The sequence below is a fragment of the Lampris incognitus genome, chromosome 17, assembly GCF_029633865.1.
Source record: "Lampris incognitus isolate fLamInc1 chromosome 17, fLamInc1.hap2, whole genome shotgun sequence".
NCBI classification, from domain to species: Eukaryota; Metazoa; Chordata; class Actinopteri; order Lampriformes; family Lampridae; genus Lampris; species Lampris incognitus.
Window position 1 is genome coordinate 19105934 of NC_079227.1, and position 25152 is coordinate 19131085.

Here is a 25152-nt window from a genome sequence, read left to right on the forward strand (position 1 = left end):
AGCATTTGCATCTGAATAGCTTTTCACACTGCACCTTCCAAGAGTTAAGAATTAGGAATGATGTATATATTTGATATATCTCATTAATATAAGAATCACATTTTATTGTTTTAGATCAAAATTAGAGTATCCAGCGCATAATAAATTGGATGGTCTTATCTGATGTGATTACAGCCTGGTTGTTCTTATAGTATACCTGATGAAATGGTATATAAACCGAAGAGCAGATGGATTAGTTATAAGCATGGCAATTGTCTGCATGATATGGTAGTTTGAACTTATTCTGCACGGATACCATGAACGCTTTCAACCTGTAAATTGCCCTATAACATCCAGGAGAGATATAATCTATCAACTCGACCTTACTTTTAGGGTGGGGGGCAGCATGGCTCAGGAGATAGTGAGTCGTCTAGTAATTGGAAGGTCACTGGTTCGATCCCCAGCTCCTCCAGAAAGCATGTCGAAGTGTCCTTGAGCAAGACACTGAACGCATAACTGCTCCTGGTGAGCAGGTTGGCGCCTTGCATGGCAGCCTCCACCATCAGTGTATGAATGTGTGTGAACGGGTGAATGTGAGGCATACACTGTAAATGCAGTGCTTTACCATTTTAAACCTAAAACTAAGGCTATTTTACTACCCGGATGACTGAAATGAGTCTATATAGCCATGACCCTATCTACCCTTTATTAGTCCTAAACTGAACTCAAGTGATCTCACTCTCCACACCAAACTGAAGGATCGAATCATGTTTATTAATGTTTTCATGAAATCCCCACAGAAGGCTTGCAGATTTACAATCATTCTTGACAGAAGCGCCAGCTTAATCCCCATGGTTCTACACCAAGGACACCCGCTTAAACTCATGACCAGTTACCCATGCCCCCACTTCCCATTATTAGGGTCTGTTATCAGTCCTTTGAGCTCAGAGGTTGAGATACTGCTACGAGTACCTGTTTAATTGGTCTTGAAGTAACTCAATCCATCCAGAAGCGTACAGTGCTATGATTTGCCCCTTAGCACCCAGAGATTTGAGCCAGGCTTCCTTCATATGCCTTCAGCATTTACACTTAAGCACCTTCATATCTGGTGCTTTTCCTTCATCCCAACCTGGAAATCAGTCAGCTGGATTTTTTATTTTATTTTTTTTGCCAATGCACTACCGCCAAAACTTTGAGACAACAGAAATCTCTTGAAACATCTGTAGTTTTAGGCCCTCAAGGATACACTACTTTCATACACAAGATTTGTCATACTGCTCAAATGCATTTGGTTCAGCAGTCATGATACAAATAGAAATGCTAAAAGTAAATACAGAAAAAAACATATGTAACATTTCTTAAATGAACAATGTCTTAAAGTTTTGAATGCATGAGGTCACCCAATTCAAGCCACCAGTTTTAACCATGTTTTTAAAATGCCCAACTAATGTATCGGTGACCTAATTTGAAACTGAGGGGAAGCTGTCAAAATTGTTAAATACTATATATTGAAGATCGCCACACAAAAATCCTATTTCAGTGTATTAAATATTTCAGCCACTACAAATTGGGAAAGGACAGAACGGCATCCATTTTAAGAGTCTCATTCTTGAGTTTAAAGTCAATTTAATTGGTTCACTTTTACAGAAGGATTGTTGGCTTGCCTTGTGCTTTGTGGTTTTACCAACTGGAGGGGAAAGGTAGTGTTCGTTGGAGAACCGTTGCCAATAATAATCTGCATTTTTTTAATATAATAAAAGAAAACAGCATGATTTTCAAATGACAAGAATGATCGAGGATGGGTGGCAATCTTTTTTTTTGATTTGCTTCAACCTGATACAGGTTACGATGCATTTTATTCAATCTTTTTAACAGGTGGGTCAAGGTTTCAAAATCAAATGGATTAAAATGAACATCATAGCATTCTGTCTACATTGGGTGAACAAGACAACATAGGTATATACTACAGAGAGAGGGAGGGAGTTTGCACCCTTGCTCTTTCTTTGCCTTATGAAAACCATGCTTCCTGTGTAGAGTAAGGGTGGGGAGAGGGGGCCGTGCAAGACTGAGAGTGGGGGTAGTCTGAGTGGGGTCAGGGCTGTTTTGTGGGTGATAGGGAAGGGGCTTGAGGAGCCAGACCACTGTTTCCACAGGAGGTGTGTAAAAGGCACGCCAAGGTTACTCCCAATCCCAGCCAACAACACAGAGACGCCTCCACACCCACTCAAATCGCTCAATGAACACGCATACACAACACACACGCACACACGCATGCACACACGCACGCACGCACACACACACACACAAACACACGCACGCACGCACACACAAGCAGCACAGGCTAGAGCCCCATGAGTACTGACTAGAGAGGGGGGAAAGGTAGGTAACGGAGGGTTTTCTTTGAAGGTGGTGTTGGAAATGAGGTCAGATGGGAGCAAAGGGGCCTTGATCCGGTGCTGCCACTGTGTTGAAACAGAAAAATAATCGACAAACAAAAGAAAAAACAAAAAACTGGTGGAATGATCATTTCTGGTTCTTAAGTTGGTTGGAGAGCCAGTCTAGGCCCTCATACAGGCCATCACCACTGGTGGCGCAGGTGGCCTGGATGTACCAGTTGCGCTGGCGAAGGGCATGCAAACCCAGCTTGTCTGTGATCTCTGCAGCATTCATAGCATTTGGGAGATCCTGGGAAAAGAATATGGTCTGTCATCATACAAGGTCTTCTGAAAACCACAAGGAATCCATCTCAAATGGGCTACAAATGCAGAAATTTATACACCTTCATAATCATAAGAAAGGGAGTGCTTTTTCATGCACGGTGTAAACAGCAACCAAAATGTTCTTGGGAGCCTGAACTCTCCCTTGTTGGTTACACAGATAAACTATGAAAAACTGTAAGCTACAATTTGTCAGAAACTGAAAAGCAAGCTCACCTGTTTGTTTGCAAAAACAAGCAACACTGCATCTCTGAGCTCGTCCTCAGAAAGCATTCTTGACAGCTCCTCTCTCGCCTCATTCACTCTCTCTCTGTCATTGCTGTCCACCACAAAAATAAGCCCTGCATAGGACAGGCATGGGTATACGATTTACTTGGGAATGGGAGTTGATTTAAATCGTTCAATTTGAACTGTAAACCTTTAGTAGAATAATTAAACAATATGGCTATATAACAACTTTAAACAACTTAACCTTTTTCAGCTTTTGTTGTGGTTAGAAAGTCCACAAGAATCCCTGATCAAAAGCTGTAACTTGGCTCATACTGTTTCATTAATTATGTTTGCTACTATTTAATAAAGGTCTCTTATTTAGCCCAAAATCTAACCCTCACATTTAAGTTAAAGATCAGTGCAGCCTAAATTTGGTTTCTTTCCTGTTTGGCCAAATTTTTTTTTTTTGTTAAGAATATCTCAGAGAAAAAAAAAACAATAAAAAAATGGGAGAAGGCAGCAGTCATGATTTTCTATGTACTACCATAGTTCTCTGGTGCATGTCAATGGTTAAGCTGTCAGCTCTCAGCTAGCAAGCATAAACTCTTGAGGATTAGTCTGATGCTTCAAATTACGAAGCAACATGTGGCAATTTTTGAGGGATGACAGTCATCGTTTTTATAATGCATCAGCGATAAACAAAATTAAAACAATGTTGTGTGGGCCACATAGAATAGCTGTGGTATAGCATCATGACGGACAGTTCAACTGTATCATATTAACAGAAAGGCGCCTATTATTTTTTCTTTCAACTTTATTTTAGTATACATTTAGTGATATGTGATCATGTCAGCTGAAATGCCATCTCTGTGGCTCCTAAATGTGAAAACAAGTTAGTATTGCCACAGCTGAGGAAAGGTTCCCACAGAGAAAACAATTAGGGAAGTCCAAAATGTTTTGTAATAATTCTCCTCTTAAGTGTATACACATTAAAACACGGGTAAAGTGAGAAATAACACTGATTAGTAAAACATATTTGCAAAGGGGCTGTGAACTTTAATTCTATTTTTGTGTAGTGACTGCTGTGTAAATGGCATGTTGCTGGTGTTGACTGACACTGCAAGATGTTCACATGAGATAAACCAGGGGGGGCAAGTCTAGACTATCCGTGTTTATGACTAGTGACTGGAAAGCACAAAGCAGTTATTTGTCAAAAAAAAAAAAAAAACAAAAAAAAAAAACTTCATACCTTGCAGAGAATTTACATTAAGATTATGCCTATGAAAGCGAAACACTTGCCAACCTTAAATTATAATTTTGTAGGAATAATAGGGTGTTTTCTCACAAAAACCACTGAACACTCAATGATGAATGAGCCACTGGCTCACTAGTATACAGATTATCTTGTATGTACCAATGAGGCCACCTATGGGTAATGATGCTTGCGCACGCCTCCATGAGCTGAGTCAAGAGCTGCTCACCTTGAGTGTTCTGGAAGTAGTGGCGCCACAGCGGCCTGATTTTGTCCTGACCACCCACATCCCACACTGTGAAGCTGATATTCTTGTATTCTACTGTTTCAACATTGAAACCTGGACAAAATGAAAGAAACATAGGTAAATTACTTGAGACAAATAAGTATGTACAATATCAGTTTGAAAGGAGGCTGACACTCCATTTACACACATAAGCACAAAACCCCATCAAACAACATGTATGTTAACATTAATAATCCTTTCTGTACCCCTGACCAAGCCAATGGAATGAAGAACTGGTGTTGGTCCCCGGGCGCTGCACTGCAGCTGCCCATTGCTCCTATACCATAGGATGAGTTAAATCTAGAGAATGAATTTCATTGTATGCTTGCTTACAATGACAAATAAAGTATCTTTCTTTCTTCATGCACTTAACATTTTAGGTACCAAAACCACAATCCTGCCAAGTTTATTTGGCAGGACCTTGCGGCACTAGATGAGGAAGATTCCATTACCAAATGGCCTACAATAAATAAAATTAAACTGAGGTCAGCTAAAGCTATCGGCCAAGGCTAAAGCTGAGGGTACATTCAATTTAATTGTAAAGCTGTATCCCGCAACTAGAGCCAAATAGAAATGATCGGAAAAAAATACAGTTACAAGAAACTAACAATTTCAACAGTAAATGATCACAGCAAAAAGAAGTTACCAAAACAGATAAAAAGATATTCTTACCAATGGTGGGAATGGTGGTGACTATCTCTCCAAGTTTGAGTTTGTACAGGATGGTCGTTTTGCCAGCAGCATCAAGCCCTACCATAAGAATCCTCATCTCTTTCTTGCCAAATAGGCCCTTGAATAAGCTTGCAAATACATTCCCCATGGCGACAAATCTACTTGAGGAAAATTGAGAGATAAGGTGGGGAGAGAACAACATATGATTTTAATCTAATGAGATTGGTTCACATCGATGCACTTTAGGTTTAAGTTGCAGCTAATTATTAACCATACAGCTGACATGTAAACAATGGCAATAGAGAAAACTACCATTACGTTGGTCTTTCTACTCATCACAACACAGGAATTCATAATATCGCCGGCTGTGGTTGACCAAAGAACAACATTTAGCCAGACAGATAAGATACAGTAAGATAACAGTGAAGTGTTTATTGGTAAAATATGCTGTTGACAGCCAATCTACAAGGTGAGCGCTAGCTAATACCCTTGACTAATTCAACAATCTAGCTTGAAATTAAGCGTCTTAAGATGATTTAGCAAGCTAGCTGCACTATGAACATAACAGCTAGGTTAACTAAACGCCCGCAGCGACGGAGAGCCTCTTTTGAACAAGACTCGCCGAAGCTGATGTGAAAACTGTCACACGACGCAAGCTAGCTAACGACAGCTCGACCTTATTATAAACGGCCGACTTCAGCTTACAAACACTTCAACACTTAAATTAGCATAGACAAATTAGAATGTTTGTATCAAAGCGTGAGTGGGAACTGATTGTTATCTTTAACAATGAGGAAATGAAATCAGGTTTAGTACACGTTTGGTAGGGTATCCCAGCTCAAAGCAGCTTAGCATTAGTAAGGGCGGATGCTTCGCAGGACCACCTCATCAGTCGCTAGCTTACGTATCCACCTTGCGTTAGTTTGCTAATAGCAAACGATACAAACTCGTCAACATTGGCCAACTACACAGCTCCCCAGATTGAATACAAAATGGGTAATTTCGATCGACTGTGACGCACGAAGTAGTGTGGTAAGTGAGATCTGCGCTGAGTAATTTCTAATATCCGAATCGAAAGCGTTTGAGCTGTCCACTAGTGTCCCTGTACTGGCTAGCGGTAACCTAGCATGTTAGCGTTAGCTCGCTAGCGTAACGTTAGCCGAATGCCGCGTCAGTGCAAAGAGGAAATGGTGACGTCATTTGAATACCATACAACGAAGAATTAAACCGTTTGGCGGAGTTATCGTCAGGTCCACTCACGAAGCATTTGCTGCTCAGCAAACCATAACATTAACACAGATTATTACCTTAGATAGACGGCTTCTCGATCGTTCCGTTCTCTTCTACCGTCACTCCAAAATGGCGTTTTGCGCAACCGGGGAGACACCGGCGTACGAGCACTTCCCAGTATGAAATCTTGGCCAATCACATCGGACATAGTGTAACAATAGCCCGCCTTTTCCGTCCCATTGTCCTATCAAGCGTTCGATGGATTCTGGACACGAAGTCGAGGAAGTGAACCGCACACAAGTTTATTTAAGTTTCAGACAGCCAGTATTCAAAATATCATCAGACAGGATAACTTCAGTTCGGCGGCGCTTAGTTGATTAATAACCCTCGCAAGGAAATGTCATTGTTTGGCAATGCACGTTGTCCTTGAAATTGGCTTACTGCCACTAACTCAGCCAGCTGTGGTGGTCGTTGGAGACACCTATTTCATTGACCTACTACTTGTGTACAGTGATCTTCCTACCAAAATGGCCGTTTTGTGGATTTTTTTCTCGCTCAATGGAATGGCCAAGATAGAGTGCTTGGGTTGTTGAACTTTTCACGGTTGCAGATGTAATTGATTTTGCTGATAAACTGGAGTGTCTGCTGCTAAGTGTTTTTATTAATGCAGAAATGTATAAGAATCATTTCAGCTTTCGTTTTGATTGCTTGGCACGAGTTTCTGAAGTCCTTGGGGACATGGCAGTATTTGAAGGGTGTTTCAGCCTACAGGAGTCAGACATGTATTTTGCCATTGATTGTATGTTGAGGTAAACAGCATTTCAAACTAGCAGTGTTGGCCAGTCCACCAATGTATTGGTTGTAATGATAATGCTTTTGAAAATTATCTTGTGATAGTGTGGGTCAAAGGCATTGCGTTATATTGTAGGTAAGGATCGATCTAATTGGTGAAAGTAGATGTTTGTGGGAGTGTCATGGCTCAAAGATGCTGGAATTTGTAATTGAGCCCCGACTGTGAGATGAATGCAATGACGAATCTACAATGGGAGGTGACAGTTTGACTAACTTGAACATATATGCTCGCTCCCAATCCCCCCCCCCATAACAATAAAGTCAGGTTTCCACATAAATATTCAGTACATAGGCTGTAATAGGATACCACATTAGATTGCTTGTATTGTGGAGGATGAAAGAAAGGAGACGGGACCACTTCTCCTTTTGACCACACAGCCGTGGGGTCGTTTATTTCCTCCGACAAAGTCCACAGTTCATTATACTCCAAACCTCAGCCTCGTGTCTACCCACAATACCCCTTGCTATCCCCCGCCCACTGTCTTAAAGGGACCGTCTCTGGCCCACATGGTGAATACGTAACCTGCAAGTAGGTCACTACACACGCCCCCCCCCCCCCCAGAATTCACCATGACAAAAAGAAGAAAAAAAATCAACGTGGCGGGGGACGAATAATGCGGCCAAAACGGCTCCTCTTGGCGGGTGTAGGGGCAGGGGGGCGTCCACGTCGAGGGGGCTGGGCCAGTTGAACCGGCCTTTCCAAGTCCAGGTGAGCGGGCTTGAGGCGGTCCACCGAAACCCACTCCTGCTTACCACCGACATCCACAACAAAGTTCTTAGACCCCGCCGCCAGGACACGGAGGGGGCCATCGTAGGGGGGCCGCAGGGGGGCAGGGTGGGCGTCATGCCGGATGAAGATGTACCTGGCCGACTGCAGGTCGTTGGGGATGTAAGACTGAGGGAGACCGTGCCGCGAAGTTGGGACTGGAGTGAAAACGCCGGCAGCATCCTGGAACACAGCCCGTTGGCGGCCAGCAGACCAGGGTGCTGCGCCATCTGTGAGAAATTTCCCCGGGACCCGCAGTGGCTGGCCGTAAACTAGCTCGGCTGACGAGGACTGGAGGTCTTCCTTAGGGGCGGTCCGCAGGCCAAGCATGACCCAAGGGAGCCGGTCGACCCAGCTACTGTCTGTGAGGCTGGCCTGAAGAGGGGCCTTCATAGAACGATGAAACTGCTCACATAAACCGTTGCCCTGCGGGTTGTACGCCGTGGTGCGGTGCAGCATCACCCCTAGGCTTTCAACGGCTGCAGTCCAGAGCTCGGATGTGAACTGCAGGCCCCGGTCAGAAGTGAGGTCAGATGGCGTGCCAAACTGGGCTACCCAGGACCCGATGAACGCCCGGGACACCTCAGCAGACGTGGTGGTCGACAACGGAATAGCCTCTGGCCAGCTAGTAGTCCTGTCCACCATGATAAGCAGATGAGTGAAACCACGGGAGGAGGGAAGGGGTCCTCCTAGGTCCACATTGACAAGGTCGAAACGCCTCCCAGGCACTGGGAAGAGCACCAGGGGTGCCTTGGTGTGGCAGTGAACCTTGGAGCATTGACACGCCACGCAGGTGCCTGCCCAGTCCTTGACGTCCTTTCTGAGGCCATGCCACACGAACTTGGCCCCCACCAACTTCGTTGACGCCTTCACGCCTGGGTGTGAAAGGCCATGGATGGCGTCGAAAACCCGTCGCCACCAGTCCGTGGGCACCATGGGCCGGGGCTGACCCGTGTCACAGAGAAGTGTGGCCCCGGCGTTGTCGAACACCACATCCTTCAACTGCAGCCCGGTGTCAGCAGTCCGGTAGGCCTGCACTTCTGTGTCAGCAGCCTGGTCTGCAGCCATGGCTGCGTAGTTGCGTCCCAAGTGGACGGCCCCCAACATCGCCCGGGAGAGGCAGCCGGCAGCGAAGTTGTCCTTGTCGGTAACGTGCCGGATGTCAGTGGTGAACTCTGAGATGTAAGAGAGCTGACGCTGCTGGCGCCCAGATCACGTCTCTGTGGCGTTGGCCATGGCGAATGTCAGCGACTTGTGGTCCACAAACACAGAGAACCGGCGGCCTTCCAGCAGGAACCGGGACTGGCAGATGGCGAGAAACAGGCCAAGAAGCTCCTGGTCGAAGGTACTGTATTTCCTCTCACTGCTGCGCAGCTGGCGGCTGAAAAAAGCAAGCGGCTGCCAGGTTCCGCCCACCCACTGCCCATACACTGCCCCCACGGCGTAATCTGAGGCATCCGTGGTGAGTGCTACTGGGGCAGTTGGTGATGGGTGCGCCAACAAGGCGGCGTCAACCAGCGCAGCCTTAACGTCCTCAAATGCCCGGTTTCTCTCTTCCGACCAGTCCACTGGGCCCTTGGGGTCCTTATCCTTCAGAGCCTCATACAGAGGACGCATGAGATGAGCCGCCCGGGGAATGAACCGGTTGTAAAAGTTCACCATGCCCAGGATCTCCTGCAGGGACTTCACCGTGTTCGGGCGTTGGAACCTGGCGTCCACCTTGTCAGGGAGGGGGGTTGCTCCGTCCTTTGTAACCCGGTGCCCGAGGAAATCAATGGCTGGCAGGCCCAACTGGCACTTTGCCGGGTTGACGATGAGCCAATGCTGGCTGAGCCGTTCGAACAGCTGCCGGAGGTGGACCAGGTGCTCCGCTGATGACGTACTGGCCACGAGAATGTCGTCCAGGTAAACAAACAGGAACGGCATATCTCGCAGCACAGAGTCCATGAGCCGCTGAAAGGTCTGTGCAGCCCCCTTGACCCCACACGGCATCCTCAGGAACTCGAACAGGCCGAACGGCGTGATTACTGCTGTCTTCGGCACATCCTGCGGGCGGACTGGCACCTGGTGGTATCCGCGCACGAGGTCCACCTTGGAGAAGATGTCCGCCCCCGCCAGGGTGCACGGAGAAGTCCTGGATGTGCGGGACGGGGTAGCGGTCTGGCGTCGTGGCGTTGTTGAGGCGGCGGTAATCACCACATGGGCGCCAGCCACCGTTAGCCCTCGTGAACATATGCAGGGGGGAGGCCCATGGACTGTCGGAGCGGCGCACGATGCCGAGGCGCTCCATGTTGGCAAACTCCTCCTTGGCGATGGCGAGCTTGGCTTGGTCGAGGCGCCGTGCATGGGCGTAGACCGGGGCGCCCGTGGGGGTGATGTAGTGTTCCACTCCACGCTTGGTGACTGCTGATGAGAAGATGGGCGTTGTGAGGTCCGGAAACTCAGCGAGCAGACGCTAAAATTCATCCCCGGTGGCAAGCATATTGGACAAGCTGATGGGACCCTCCTCCCCCAGTGTACATTGGTAGGAGCAGAAGGAGACGATATCAATCAAGTGGCGGAATGGACACCTTCGCCATTACAAAGTCCCAGCCGAACCGCCGACCTCCAAAAGCCACCTCCACATACCTCGTGCCATAGGTGCGTACGGGGGTGCCGTTAGCAGCATCCATAGGGGGGCCGAATCCGCCGACCATCGCGTCAACTGGTGTCGCAGGCAGGATGTTCCGCTGCGCGCCCGAATCAACTAGCAACCGCCGGCCGGAGATGGTGTCCTGAATAAACAGCAGCCTGCCTTCCTGGCCAACGCGCAGGGCTACCACTGAGCGCCGGCCCTGGCTTTTCCCGCCCTGCTGAAAGTGCATGGTGCACGGCATTGCTTGGCTTTGGTTCCAAACCCAGCATGGCAGAAGCACAGTCCCCCTGAGTCCTGCTGCCGACGAGAAACTGCTGCCGCGGCCTCAACCGGCGGTGGTGGAACAGCGTGGGCAGGGGGGAGGCCGCACACTGCTGTCGGCTGGCCAGAAAAATCCTGTCAGCCTCCGCGGCCAACCCCCGAAAGTTGCTGGTGGTGGACAACTTGGAGCTGGCCAAGGCAGCACGGACGTGCGAGGGGAGTGGATGGAGGAACAGCTGGCCGAAATGGAAGGCGGGGTCGCTCGAACCCAGCATACTCAGCATCTTGTCCGTTAGCTCCGATGGCTCGCCGTCTCCCAGCCTCGCAGCGAAAACAACCAGTCCGCCCGCTCCACCTCCGCTAGCTCAAAAGCCTGCAGCAAGTGTGTCTTAATCGTGCCGTACTTATCCGCGGGCGGCGGGGCTTGCAGCAGGCCCAATATCCGTGACGCCGTAGATGTTCCGAGTGCCGCCACCACGTAGTGGTACTTGGTCTCATCCACGGTGATGTTCCGAATCGCGAACTGGGCTTCGATGTGAGCGAACCATGCTGCCGCAGCCGGTTCCCAGGAGTCGGGCAGTTTGAGCGTGACGGCGTTAGTCACTGCCGCTGCACTGGGACCTTCGTTCCCCATGGCATCACGTCGGGGTCACCAATGTGGAGGATGAAAGAAAGGAGACGAGACCACCTCTCCTTTTGACCTCACGGCCGGGGGATCGTGTATTTCCTCCAACAAACTTAGTCCACAATTCATTATACTCCAAACCTCAGCCTCGTGTCTACCCACAATACCTCTTGCTAACCCCCGCCCACTGTCTTAAAGGGGCCGTCTCTGGCTCGCATGGTGAATATGTAACCTGCAAGTAGGTCCCTGCAGTGTTGGTATACGAGTCTGTCCATATTTCTTCCACACTGCCTTTATGACTTGTCTACCACCTGTGAATATGACATGACAACAGAAAGATTTTGGATCTTGAAGAGATTAGAAATATGAATACATTTGCATGGATCTGATTATGTGGTTTGGTGCAAGAAATAAAAACAAATGACACAGTCATCTCATCAAAATCTTGTGACAGTATTTTATTACAAAAGTGCATGTGATTGACTAGCCTCAAACTCTATTGAAAGCATCGACAGTCAACTGCCAACGTTAAACCAGGAAATTGAATCATGTCAACAATACAGTATATTTAGAACAAAAACCTTTGCATCACCTTGACAACTCTTCCGAACAAAGAAGAGAAGCCCATTGTCTAAATGAACACACACACACACACACACACACACACACACATACATACATACATATAACCATCACACACTGCAACAGTTTTCTCATTCTCGTAGTTCCAGCTTGCCATCCTTGATCCTCCAAGTCCAGTACTGGCATCCGTCAGGAGCAGGGACACAGCGGAGCCACAAGCCAGACTCCTGGATCTCTTGCCGAGAGGACACTGTCTTCCTGTCCAAAGTCTCCAAAGTAAAGGCTTTCTTGGAGATCTGGAGGACAGATTCAACATTCATGTGATTTGTGAATCAACGAGTCACAAACTTGCTGAATATTATAAATTCTCTCATTGTTTTCGCCACTTGTTTAATGCATCTTAAATGGTGCAAAGATGAAAAAATATGTAGGTCCCCCAGTCAGTTTCCAGACTCTCCCTCTCAGGACACCAGGTGAGAGAAAGACATGGCCAGAGCCTAAATGTCCACCGAAATTTAGCTCCAAATGCCCGATTGGGACACCAATAAAGTTGATATGCCACAATAAGCTTGTAGATCTTTACCAACAGATACTACAACGTAAGAAGCTAGAACTCACGTTCAACAAAGTTTTGTTTTGTTTTAGTTTTTTTTAGCAATGTGGAGGATGAAGACATAACTGGTAACGGTGTTGCAAAAAAACATACACTTTTTTGTTTAGCAGTGGGGAAGATGCTGATAAATAGCACCGAGAGCAGTTCTGTTGATTTCAAATGGATCTCTAGGATTTGTAGTGGTCAAACACATTCAGTATTACCAGTCAGTTAGGTCAGTACGTTAAACAGAAGCGACAATCATTGAGTGTAGCTTAAAATTTCGGGCTAATATAGAAATAAACTCATATAAATTGTGTTCATATCATTTGTCCTTTACCTGGTTGCTAATTCCAATAGCAACATGGCCCACTTTGACCTGCCGCCGCTCACGAATCCTCAGGCACTCTCCATGGGTGTTCTCAATCCAGATGTCAACACCTGGAGGGTCAAAGCACCAAACGATGACACCAATGAATAGCCAGTTACTGCCCAACTTAGTGAGTGCAATGTGTCGTCTGTAAGAGGTAGTTTTCTGCCTTCTCACCTTCAAAGCAGTATGAGGATGGCTGATTTGCAGAGACCATCCATTCAAGATGGCCGTCTGTCTGGCTGTTGTAGGAAGAGAAGACTCCTGAACTGAGGTCATCGGACCAACGGTCAGAATCCTTAACAATCGAAAACAAATTGTCTTTTTCAACCAATGTTGGATTTTTTTCTGGAAGTATCATGTGTGTGTTTGTGAGTTTGCTGCAGCAACCATACACACCTTGTCTGAGGCATCTATCTGGGATGTGTCCGAGCAGCTGAAGCAAGAAGGTGGGTGATCTCGGGGTTCTGGGGAGTTGCTGAGGACCATGCTGCCTATAGTCACACCTGGTGACAATTAACATATCAGGGACTTTTCTGAGAATCAAATATTCAGTTCAATATTACAGTCAATGTCTAGCTGTCCCTTAAATATGCAACAGGCAACACGTCAGTCACACATTATCAAAACATGTAACTAGAAGAGTGAATAAAAAATGGTAAATGGACTGTGCTTTTCTAGTCCAGCGACCACTCAACACTCTTTACAGTGTATGCCTCACATTCACCCATTCCTACACTGATGGTAGAGGCTGCCATGCAAAGCGCCAACCTGCTCATCAGGAGCAGTCAGGGATTCAGTGTCTTGTCTTGCTCAATGACACTTCGACACGTTCTCTGGAGGAACCGGGGATCGAACCAGCGCTCTTCTGATTACTAGACGACTTGCTCTACCTCCTGAGCCATGCCGCCATGGGCACAAAATCATGGCGCCAAGAGTGCGCTCAGTAGTGTGCTGATCTCCGCCAGGCCTATCTCCCCTTCTCTGGTGCTCGGATTTGGTGACAAACCAGCTGAGGAGTTAGCCCCCCATTGCAATATCAAACAGGTTTTTCAAAGGTTTTGAATCACTCAACCACGAGAGGTCCTTGATCATACAATCATTTATGCGCACAAAAATAATTAGGCTGACAGGCCCAGTAGTATGGGAGATTAGCAGCAGACAGACACACACACGCACACACACACGGACGGTGTTTTTCCTGCCATTATAAGGCTTTTGAACAGTGCCCAAGTCGATTGAATGGGAACTATGTAAAAAAAAAAAGTTTTTAATATGCAGAGCTCAAGCTAAAAAAAATTATCTAATGAAAACGTTTTGCCTGACGGCCGAGCGGAATAAACCGCCGTTCTTGCAATCCGCTCGTCATGTGGTTGGGAGGTTCGTATCCCAGACTCGCCGTAACCGGTCACGACCAGGTCGTCCACGGGGTAAGGTATTCATTAGGCCACCCTTACCAGAGGGATAGTGGGTGTAGATCGGTGTAGTGTTCGGGGACTCGTTGTTCTCCAGCGACCCCTCTGGCCCATCCGGGCGCCCGCAGCCAAGCAACCGAAAGCGTTCTCCCTTCGCGGCCTGAAGGCAATGCGATCCATGCGAGGCTTCAGCGTGTAAACTAGCGAGAGCAGCCGACACGCGTTTGAAGGAAGCTGGCGTTAGGACTATCTCCTTCCCGTGGAAACGTGAGCCAGGCGAGTTATTCGACAAAAGTTCCGGCCATATGTCATTGGGTAAATGGGGTGGGATTAGGGGAAAAACTAGAAATAAATTTATTTTAAAAAAAAAAACAAACAAAGAAAAAATTTTCCCTGTCAGTCTGTGGTTGCACAGCCTCTTAGGCGGACCCTCGCGCGACTGTGACCAAATCTAATATGAACTTGCACTTTCCGAAGTGAAAAGGTTTGCTATGCGACCATTTTGGTCTACGACCTGGAGGGATAATAAGATTTTACTGTCACCGTTTTACCAAAGCAGTACAGGAAGGGTCATTTGGTTACGGATCGAGTGTTAGAACAATGAAAATCCATATCAAAAAATAAAAATAGGGAAATGTTACCTGTGACGTAAGTGACGTGACGTGTCATATCGTGTCGTGATGTGTCGTGTCGTGTCACGTCATGTCATGTTATATGTTGTGGTATGTAGAATATGCTCTTACAATGATATTGCCCAAGATGGTCTTTTTACTTTTTAAAATGAAGAGTTTTGTGACGTACCATCTCTGAGGTATTCCAGTTCTGGCTGTGATCCCCATGAGTAGCCAGTGGCCTGCTGGCCTTTCCTCAGAACGGCAAAATGGACTTTGAGAGCATGGAAATAATCTGTGGAAGAGGTGGAATCCCATTCCTCCTCACCTTCCTCATCATCCCCCTCCTCCTCCCAGTCACCCTCATAGTCTCTGTCATTTCTTGGCCAGATTCTGTTTTCCGGAGAATACTCCTCTTCTCCCATATATATATCCACTTCAGAATCAGACCATGTTTCCCAGTCTCTCTCGTTTTCCCCATAATCATCCCGCAAGGATTTTGGCTGGGACTCCCATTCCAGATCCCTGGATATAGAGTTGGTCTCTGCCTCCGAGTCTTCGTCATATTCTGAAACAACCTCCTCCTCATCACTGCCGTCTTCATCTGCTGCTGTAGTTCTCCAGGGGCTGACCCAGTGCATCGCGGGTGCAGATGGGGGTATTTCTCCATCCTGACTCTTGGTGTGATCCAATTGTTCGCAGACATGCTGGGTGGAGCTGTGACTGAGACCACCAACTGTGGAGCAAAAGTTTTTGGATTTTTTAATGTCTCAGCATTCTGTCACAGTAAATATACAGCGAGAAATGTGTGAAAGTGTACGAGAATAAAGGTGTAATGTAATTCCAATTCAATTTCTATGTACTCCACCGCATTTTTTGGCAGACGACTGAGGCAGTGACCTGCTCTGAGGGCCTTGGTGGTCTTCTTCCTGAGCTCCCTGGCAGATGCCCGTCGGCCGGGGTCCTTCTGCAGGCCGGCCTTAAATGCCTCAGCGGTGAAATGGTTGCAGTTGGAGGGCACCTCCCAAAAAGGTGGAGGCTCATTGGCAATCTGATCAACAGACGACAAGTAATTTTGCAATATCAGAATCTAATATTGCACCATTGTCCCTAGTCAAGCCACTATGTTGAAGTAGATCTTTTAATGGAATTAACATTGCCATTGTCTTAAGACAACATAGTAATTTTTCCATTTATTTTTGTTGTGGTTCATGTCCCTTAGTGGGCATGTATTGTGAATGATGTTGTTGATTAGGCTAAAAAGTTGAATGATAACCCAATTACCATCACCTGTTAAGTAGCCTCTCCTACATATGAGTGATGGGTGCTTATGTAGGAATTATAATACACTGATAATGGTCATTTGACTGAAATGTCTGTCTCCCTGGCACTTGTTTTGCACTTGTGGACAGTTTGTTTAGCACCATCGCAAAACAAAAAAGGATTTATTGTCCTGTTTTGGCTACAGGACATATATTTCCACTTTTTTCAGCAGTGTGTAGGTTTTCTATACCCAAACATAAGAGTATTACTTTAGGCCATATCTTAATAAGTGTTTGGGATATGGGTGGACATGGATTCAGCAGATAATGAGTATGAATTAAAGGGGGAGTAAACGTTTTTGTTTTTGTCCCCCCCCCACCGTTTTCTCCTCATTTGTATCCGGCCAATTATCCCACTCTTCCGAGCCATCCCAGTTGCTGCTCCACCCCCTCTGCCGATCCAGGGAGGGCTGCAGACTACCACATGTTTCCTCTGATACATGTGGAGTCGCCAGCTGCTTATTTTCACCTGCCAGTGAGGAGTTTCACCAGGGGGATGTAGTATGTGGGAGGATCACGCTATTCCCCCAGTCCCCCCCCCCGAACAGGCACCCCAACCGAACAGAGGAGGCGCTAGTGCGGCGACCACGACACATACCCACATCCGGCTTCCCACCCTCAGACAAGGCCAATTGTGTCTGTAGGGACGCCTGACCAAGCCAGAGGTAACACAGGGATTCAAACTGCTGATCCCCATGTTGCTAGGCAACGGAATAGACTGCCACACCACCCGGACACCCCAAAATATTTTATTTTTTACATTTTTCCAGCTGAAGCTGGAATGTCGGTATGAGTGTAGGATGGTAAAACTGACTGACATCATGATGAATTCAACAAAAAAGATGCATCACAGCCACTCTGAGGGAGAAAATCTATATTTCTTCTTAAGTTTAGGGGAAAAGGCACATTATGATCAACCCCCTCCCAAATGCTGATGTCATATGGGCTTTATCAAAGACGCCGAGACCCACGTTACATAATCAACACAAGTGGGGTCCGGTGTGTTACACCAATAAAATATGAGATGAGTAGAAAGGCGACACACTGGCGTTAGCCAGCTAAACTCTTTGGATAGACTTGTGACAAGCTGGGGCGAGGTGTTGTACTACAATACCGACACCATCAGTACAACCCACACCACCATCATTGATCTATCTCTACTTCTACACCCCCTTTTTTATCCGTTTTATAAATGTGAGTTGGCAGGGATAATCTAAAAAGGAGCGTTTACCTACTCTTTAAGAGTCACCACTGTTTGCCTTTATACTTTATTACTATGCCAACATTGACTTAGTGTCACTCAACATGTTGAAAACAGTAGGCGTGCGTGTAGTCAACACACATGATAAATGCGCAAAATAGCATATGAGGCAAAACTGATTCTCTGCTAAGACAAAATCTATTCATACAAGAAAATGGCTGTATTTTTGTCAGGAAGGTTTAAAATAAACTGATATGGTGCGATGTAAAATAGAGCCAAGAGATTTGTGCCACTGACGCTCCTCTCCAATGAGAGTATAAAGGAGACTGACCTTGAGACACAGTGGGTGGGAGTAGTAGCGTATCCAGGGGTGGCATCCATTGAGCATGTGCAGTAGCATGCAGCAACTGCTCCACACATCCGCCTTGGCACATCGCGGGTCCCCCCGCGCTACCTCAGGGGCCATGTGAGTCTCCGTGCCGGGAAATCCAGACCCTGATCCATGGACAAACAAATAATTATGTTTCATCCATCCGCTACACTCTCTTCCCTCCTTAAGCACATACCCTTCTCCCATATCAGTCCCATTCGTTATAGTCACATAGTAACAGAATATAATTAATGGTAAATTAAGAGAGGAAACTCGCACATTGCATTTCTTTTCTGCGTCTGCAATCACTTAGTTTTTTAACTTTTTTTTTTTTTAGCTAAATTAGGTGAATGATGAGACTCAGCCATGTCACTTTTTGGCATGTTCTTTTATCTAAATATCCGGTTATGTGTGTAAAGGGAGCAGTGGTTTATAAGGTTTTAGTGAAGGATTTAATCTGGTTCACTCACCCTCAAATGCCTTGGTGCTCTGTCCATTGTGGTCCAATATCTCAGAGAGACCGAAATCACAGAGGAATGTGTCCCTGCCATCCGCGGACAGCAGCACATTGTCAACTAGAGTAAAATCAAGAAACATTGGCTTCAGACAGAACATGTTCAAATGATGTTCATTGTGGAAATGGCGGACTGATAAACTAGTTGTCCAAGTGGCAGTGGGAGCCACAGAGAGACACCGCAGGATGCTTTGTGCAACATGTACAAAAATGTTGCTGTGGCTTTATGAAGGTCTTTCTCTGGGATAGTATACACTCATGTTTGTTCAACACCTCTTGAAGGTCTTGTATCAGGAGGTTGGTAAGTGTGATAGCAATCACTTGTGTTAATCTGTTCACATTAAACTGAAAGGTCAAGGATAGTTGGGCCAATTTTAACTGCGTCACTTTCAGCTCAGTCCTGTCAGGGAAGGATGGTTTAAGGGCTAGGTGTCAGTTTTGGATTGTGTCCTATCACCGGCTAAACTGGGTCATAGTGGACCTGGCTGCAAGACATTTTGCAGGGCTGAGTACTGTTGATAATATTCATTCTTTGGTCACTTTAAGGAAGGATGGGGTCGCTGTGGGACTCCTTGCCAGTTTTTGAGTGAACTCCAGCTAGGCCAAATAAATACAGTACATCCATCCATCCTTCCTTCCATCCATTCAGCCAGACAGACAGACAGACAGACAGACAGACAGACAGACAGACAGACAGACAGACAGATGCTGCACTATAATAACTAGTCTATAATGACTCAGTGAGATTATATCCCTGCAGTTCAAGAGTCCAGATTAACTTTCAGTCACAAAGAAGCATGTCTGCTGCACTCTAAAACACTATACCAACTTCCCTAAAGTTACTTTTTTATCTTCCTTATCTCATGCCAAGTAAAATCTAGGAGCAAAATTCCTTTCTGCATATCAACATACTTAGTTTGCACTACCCTCATCCAGGTATTTCTTATCAGTTGGTACATCACAAAGACAAGAATCACCTGAAAGTCAACGCAAGTAAAAACATGTTGATACTGTTTGACCCAGATCTGAGATATTCGCATACCTTTGACATCCAGGTGCAAGACCCATCTTTGGTGTAGGTGCTCTAGTGCTCCCAGTATCTGACAGAGGTAGTGTAGGGCCAAATCCTCAGGTAGGCTTCCCCTTTCTTTTACCAGCTGGGCTAAACAACCTGAGGAGGTTTGTTTAGATAAATCACATCAGTCCATATAAGCTTATAAGATTTTTTTTTAAACATTTGAGATGTTTGACATTTCTCTGGCTGCAAGAGAGGCAGCTTTCTGCGCAGATGCATGTTTACCTGGCTTTAAATCCATAAAAAGTATGACGTTGAGTCCCTCCCTCACGGCCCCAAAGAGCTCCACAACACGAGGAGAGTTCAGAGCGCTCCACGTGCTCACCTCCTCTCTGCTGAAGTGACTCAATGCAATCTGTAGTCAATGACAGACAACTGCATAATATTTCATTCATTGTCACCGGTGGGCAAATTTGATTCAAAACTCTAACTGAAAAGGGGCATGAATTATTTTTTGTGTTCTCAAAGGCAAAGAGTGAGGTTTTTAAATGATTGATGCCATGGTTGTACATAACGAGAATTAAGCATGACTCAGTCTTTGCTTACCCGCTTGGCTGCACACTCGAATCCGGTTCTTTTGTCTCGTATGCAGTACACGTCACCATAGGAGCCATTCTGGATGTGGTGCAGGGTGCAGTACTCTTTTCCTTCCCTGTATTTCCCCTCGTGAGGTTGGAGTTTCTGAAAGATTCAAAACATACTCAATAAAAGCACAGGTTAGAGGACAATAGTGGGTTCTCAATGAAATCTGCGTTTAAAAAACACACTGTATTCAAGTACTGAAGGCCGGGTTAAGTATTTTAAAAGTAATGCTGAAATGATCAGTCGACTGGTTGATTGTTCAAGTCATTTATCAAGCAAGAATACCACACATTTACTGGTCATAGCCTCAGAAATGCTAAGATTTACTTTCCCAAGATTGAGATCACCATAAAATGAATGTCTGAGGACTTTTTTGGCTGCCGGTCAGACTTCATAAACTGTTTTATGACGCCACTTTGGGCTCTGGGGAGATGTGATGGATATTTTCCACTGTTTTTTTACGTTTCGTAGTCTAAATTATTAAACCATTAATTAAAAAAATTAGATTAATTGATAATGAAAATAGCTGTTAGTTGCAACTCTGATTAGCTGCTTCAGGTATATATGTAAGTGTGTTTATGTCAGTCATCAACCAAAAGCAAAAAAGCAAATGTAAAATGAACTAAATGTACACATCTTACATTATGAAACATGATTCCTTCGTTGACATGTACATTGCACTGCCGCTCATTTGGTGTGTGTTTCACCAGATCACTGAAGAAAGGTGACACAAAGTGCTTCGGCATCTGTGTCACTCTGCCCCTTAGTCTGTCCAACACCATGTCAGTATCGGACGCACTGGCGAAACTATCTGTGCACAGAGATGTGGATGTAACAGCCGGAGTGAAGGTGGAGTCTGAAATTCCCACAAGGCTTTGTGCACAATCCCCTGTTCCTCTGCTGGTGGATTCAGGTGCATCCTTCCAACTGGAGGAAGAATCAGAGTCCCAGTGTGCATGATAGTGGGAGAAACTAAAGCCAGACACACCCATCAGGTCAAAGCCTGTGTCGGACACACCAGGCCCAACATAGGAACTGTCCTGTGCGGTTACTGTGCTCGAGAAACAGTTTGATGCGCCCTTCAAGCGGAAAACAAGTTCAGAACTACTCTGCTCACAACAAGATGAGTCCGACTCGCTCTCATGAGTGCAAATTGATTCAGAGCCACCCGGGTCCTCCGGGCCCCAGTCAGAGTCTGACAGTCCCCTACTCTCAACACTAGAGGAGGCTGCTGTGTCTTTTAGTCCACACTGGTCCTCTGACAGTGACACTTCCTCTAGTCTGCTGACACAGCCATTAGCATCTTCACTGGTGCAGCAGGACGCTGATGCCACGTCATTTATACAGGTTTCTGAAACCGACGCCAAACTGCAGTCTCCGTGACAGCAAGCATCCATGATCCAGTCATTAAACTGGGATGGAGGAGGTATGATGTCTTTATCCACTGATCTCAGCCAGTCGATCTCCTGCACCCATAATCCTTGGATAATGGGAGGCTCCTCATCTTCATCCTGCCTCTGCCTTGCTGCCAGGGTTTTCCTCCGTTGTTTCCTTCGCAGGTGGTGGTGTGGGAGTTTTGGGGCCCCCCCGCTGTCGGGTGCTGTTTTCTTGCTAACAGACCAAAGACATACATGATGAGCAGACTTAATAACGCTTAGTAGAAGTAGAAAACTCCAATACATTTTATCTAGGTAAACACTAAAACTTGTCCACCTATTCTGACTTGGTCACCATTGTGTGAATCACCTGTTCCTTTTCAGCATCTGAGATCTTGAGTGGCAGTATTGTATGCCAGTTGGGCTGAACTCCTGGGACTCTTCTCCTGAAACACAGCCACACCTTAGATTAGACATGCATCGACGTGTGTTCTGGACATGCAGATTTATGCGCCATTAACAAATTTTCAGTATCAACAGAGATATTAATATCAATATCAACCCATTCTCAACAGCCATGAGCTGGTGACATGAGCAGACATAAATAGTGGTGATTTAACATACACACTTCCCTTGGTAGTATTCCCACTTTTCCTGTTGGTACTCATACTTGGCAAATATATTTAATGTGTTAAACATAGAGGGGTGCTGCAGAAGCCTCACGGTTAGACTGTTGGGGCTTAGGATTGGAAGGTTGGTGGTTTATTCTCCTGACATGACTAGGAAATTTTCATCTAGTGACAATATCATCTTGTTGAATCAGATGAATCACATCATTGAACTGCTGTTGACATACAAATCTTTACATCAATCTTAACATATGCCACTCGGTCTTCTAAAGCATATTTTTTTTAATCTTAATGGCCCCCAGGCTGCTAACTTGGCCGTATATTGAAGGGAACCTCATAGAAAACCACACAGACAATCTTACCCTCAGCTTGGGTGATGATGGAGACATAAGGTCTCTCTTCAGACTCATCTCGCCCCTCTTCGACCATAGGTTTGGCGGTGCCGTGCTCCATAACCCGGCTCAGATGAGGGCCGACGGCTTGCACCAGCGACTCCTTCTCCTCCTCACACTCTTGGCCATCTTGCTTGCCCAGAAACGACAATCCAGACCCCCCTGCCACCATGACGAAGGGCGTGTTGGAGTTAAACATCCTGGGTATGGCCATCACTTCTCAGTAACAGATGTGATTATCTCTTATGAGAACTGGGAGCTAAAGGCGGAGAAAAAAAAGCATGCCAATCCTCAAATGAATGTGGCTGTAAATGAGACAGACAAGAGTCCAAGACGATTACAAAGAGTAAGAGCGATCATAGCGATCGCATGCTGCCAGCAAGGTGTGGAAATCTATCAACACTTAAAAATTGGTGCTGTGCTCTTCAGAAAGCTCATTAAAAACTTGTTAAGTGTTAGTAAACCCATACACCTTGGGGGGAGCTAGAAGAAGAGCTAGTGTCAATTGGGCTGTGAAGAAAATTGGAGAAGAGTTCCTGGGACTTGTAAGTATTGCCGTGGGGGCCCAAGGCATCACTCAGAGTGATAAGTGCTGCCTTGTTATCTGAACAACAGACAGAGATAGCCAGGAAAATCAAATTGGAAGTTCTGGGGCGTTCCAGTGGCTCACCTGGTAGCACGCATACCACATAAGGCTGAGTCCTTACCGCAGTGGCCTGCATGGGTTCACATCTGGCCTGGGCCCTTTGCTGCATGTTTGCGTTATGTTTATCTGTTGTGTTGTTTCACCCCGTTCATTGTAAAGCGACTTTGAGTGTTAGAAAAGCGCTATATAAGGTTGATTTATTATCATTATTATTATTGTCATCCCCTCTCTCTCCCCTGCCTTTCCTCTCTCTCTCTCTCTCTCTCTCTCTCTCTCTCTCTCTCTCTCTCTCTCTCTCTCTACTATCACTATCTAATAAAGGTGGAACATGCCACAAAAATAATCTTAACTTTAAAAAAAATGTTTTTTTTAGAAGTTCTGAGTGAGCCTAGAGGACAAGACAGACAAAAAAGAAACCACATGACAAAAAAAATCCAGGCCGAGCTGCAACCTATTGCATCAATAATTTGACATCCCCCAAATAGAATTCACTGCGGTGTCAGTTCGCATAAGACATCCAGTGACGCCCCCGGGCGGAGGTGAAAAAGTCATCACTCAGCACGCATTTTACATTTCCCCAGCGCGGAAGCGGCGAACTTGGTGGTGTATTTGGCCGGCACTCTAACGCGGGGGGCATCTGCCACGGCTGGGTGTGAATGAAAAGACACCACTGGCGATCCTGGCGAGGCGAGTATAAATAGCATGCGGAGGATCTGGCACGCGCTGAGCCGGCCGCATGCCTTCCACCGGGCCGCGCAGCTGTCAGAGTCTCTCTCCCTCCGCGCCCGCCATATTGACAGCGGAGAGCGGAGGATCACAACAATCCCCGAAGACCGCACTCTCCCCCCGAAGACCGCATTCTCCCTCCGAAGACGCGACCTTCGAGAGTCAGAGATGCTGTGATGACTAAGCGTATCTCAAGTCTTTTGTGGGGCCGGAAGTCATGGAAACAAAGTCAACAAGCCGAAACCATCCGGCTATATTTCTGTTTGCTGTCATCTAGCTGTTCAGACGACAGCCGAAGACGGGGGGGGGGGGGGGGGGGGATACGATTATGAAACGTCTACGCTCGGCAACCAAAATAAGAAAAAAAAAACAACTAACAAATATGATTCATTTCAGCTGCATGGTTCCCAGTGTTAACACCCAACTGGAGCCTTAACCAAATGATGACCCACGACATGTGAGCGGCGCTCACTCGCTAGTCCCACATTCTCCACAGCACAAAGTATAACAAACTCATGAATAACACATACAGCCCGTCTCCCCCTTCCATTTGTGTTACGTCCCACCATTTTCACCGTCCACCCCTCACCACCACTAGATTGTTGGCAGTATAAGAGATACTCCCCATGAAACGCAATGACCTGAAAGTGAGAGCATCACTACGAGAGAGAGAGAGAGAGAGAGAGAGAGAGAGAGAGAGAGAGAGAGAGAGAGAGAGAGAGAGAGAGAGAGAGAGAGAGAGAGAGAGAGACTCAGCGTAAAGATACCGCCTTACTAAAACACTATAAGTTACCTGAGTGGGTAAAACAGTTGCGGTTTTTGCTGCTTCAGGTTGTCCTCTCAATTACCTCAGTGGTCCAGCTGAAATAAAAAAAGAGCTCCTGTCCCTTCCTTGTCTTTCTCTACGTGTATGTGTGTCCTGTTTTATGTGTATATGTGTGTCTATGTGTGTTTCAGTCTCCAAGTGTAACATACCGGCATTCGGCCCCACCGGCCCCTCTGATTGGTGGACCATATGCGAGTTATGAGCTCTTATACCCCGGTGCGCCCCCTCCCCCCTTCCCCCATTGCCTCCCACCCACGCACAATCCATTGCCCCCTTCCACCCTTCACAGGCGGTCCTGCATCGACACTGTACTTGCCCTCATTGGCACTTGGACGTGGGCGAGAGGGCTTCTTACGTTCTCAGAGTCCTCTCCCCACTTGGCTGTTGGATGAGTGACGTTCACACAACCACAGCTTTAGAAGCCCTCAACAAAGAGGC

General features: G+C 46.4%; 2 protein-coding genes across 3 annotated transcripts; both read right to left on the reverse strand.

Moving 5' to 3' along the window:
* Positions 1 to 732: 732 nt before the first annotated feature.
* arf2b (ADP-ribosylation factor 2b) lies at positions 733 to 6508 on the reverse strand. 2 transcript variants are annotated; one of them, XM_056296593.1, is made up of 5 exons: positions 6424 to 6508; positions 5117 to 5277; positions 4388 to 4498; positions 2913 to 3037; positions 733 to 2664 (listed from the first exon to the last, which is right to left on the reverse strand). In XM_056296593.1, the coding sequence occupies exons 2-5, from the start codon at positions 5262 to 5264 to the stop codon at positions 2503 to 2505; spliced, it is 546 nt and encodes a 181-aa protein (XP_056152568.1). In that variant the 5' UTR covers positions 5265 to 5277; positions 6424 to 6508; the 3' UTR covers positions 733 to 2502. The 2 variants fall into 2 exon arrangements, with proteins under 2 accessions (XP_056152568.1, XP_056152567.1); XM_056296592.1 differs by having other exon boundaries at positions 5117 to 5274; positions 6424 to 6502.
* Positions 6509 to 12133: 5625 nt separating this feature from the next.
* On the reverse strand, positions 12134 to 24868 carry LOC130127134 (mitogen-activated protein kinase kinase kinase 14). The gene is made up of 15 exons (XM_056296707.1): positions 24682 to 24868; positions 22487 to 22775; positions 21866 to 21941; positions 20761 to 21730; positions 20084 to 20218; positions 19763 to 19892; positions 19505 to 19633; positions 18419 to 18523; positions 17910 to 18073; positions 15956 to 16106; positions 15246 to 15791; positions 13429 to 13535; positions 13207 to 13327; positions 13000 to 13100; positions 12134 to 12363 (listed from the first exon to the last, which is right to left on the reverse strand). Exons 2-15 carry the CDS (start codon positions 22728 to 22730, stop codon positions 12199 to 12201), a joined length of 3144 nt encoding a protein of 1047 aa, XP_056152682.1. The 5' UTR covers positions 22731 to 22775; positions 24682 to 24868; the 3' UTR covers positions 12134 to 12198.
* Between the last annotated feature and the right edge of the window lie 284 nt (positions 24869 to 25152).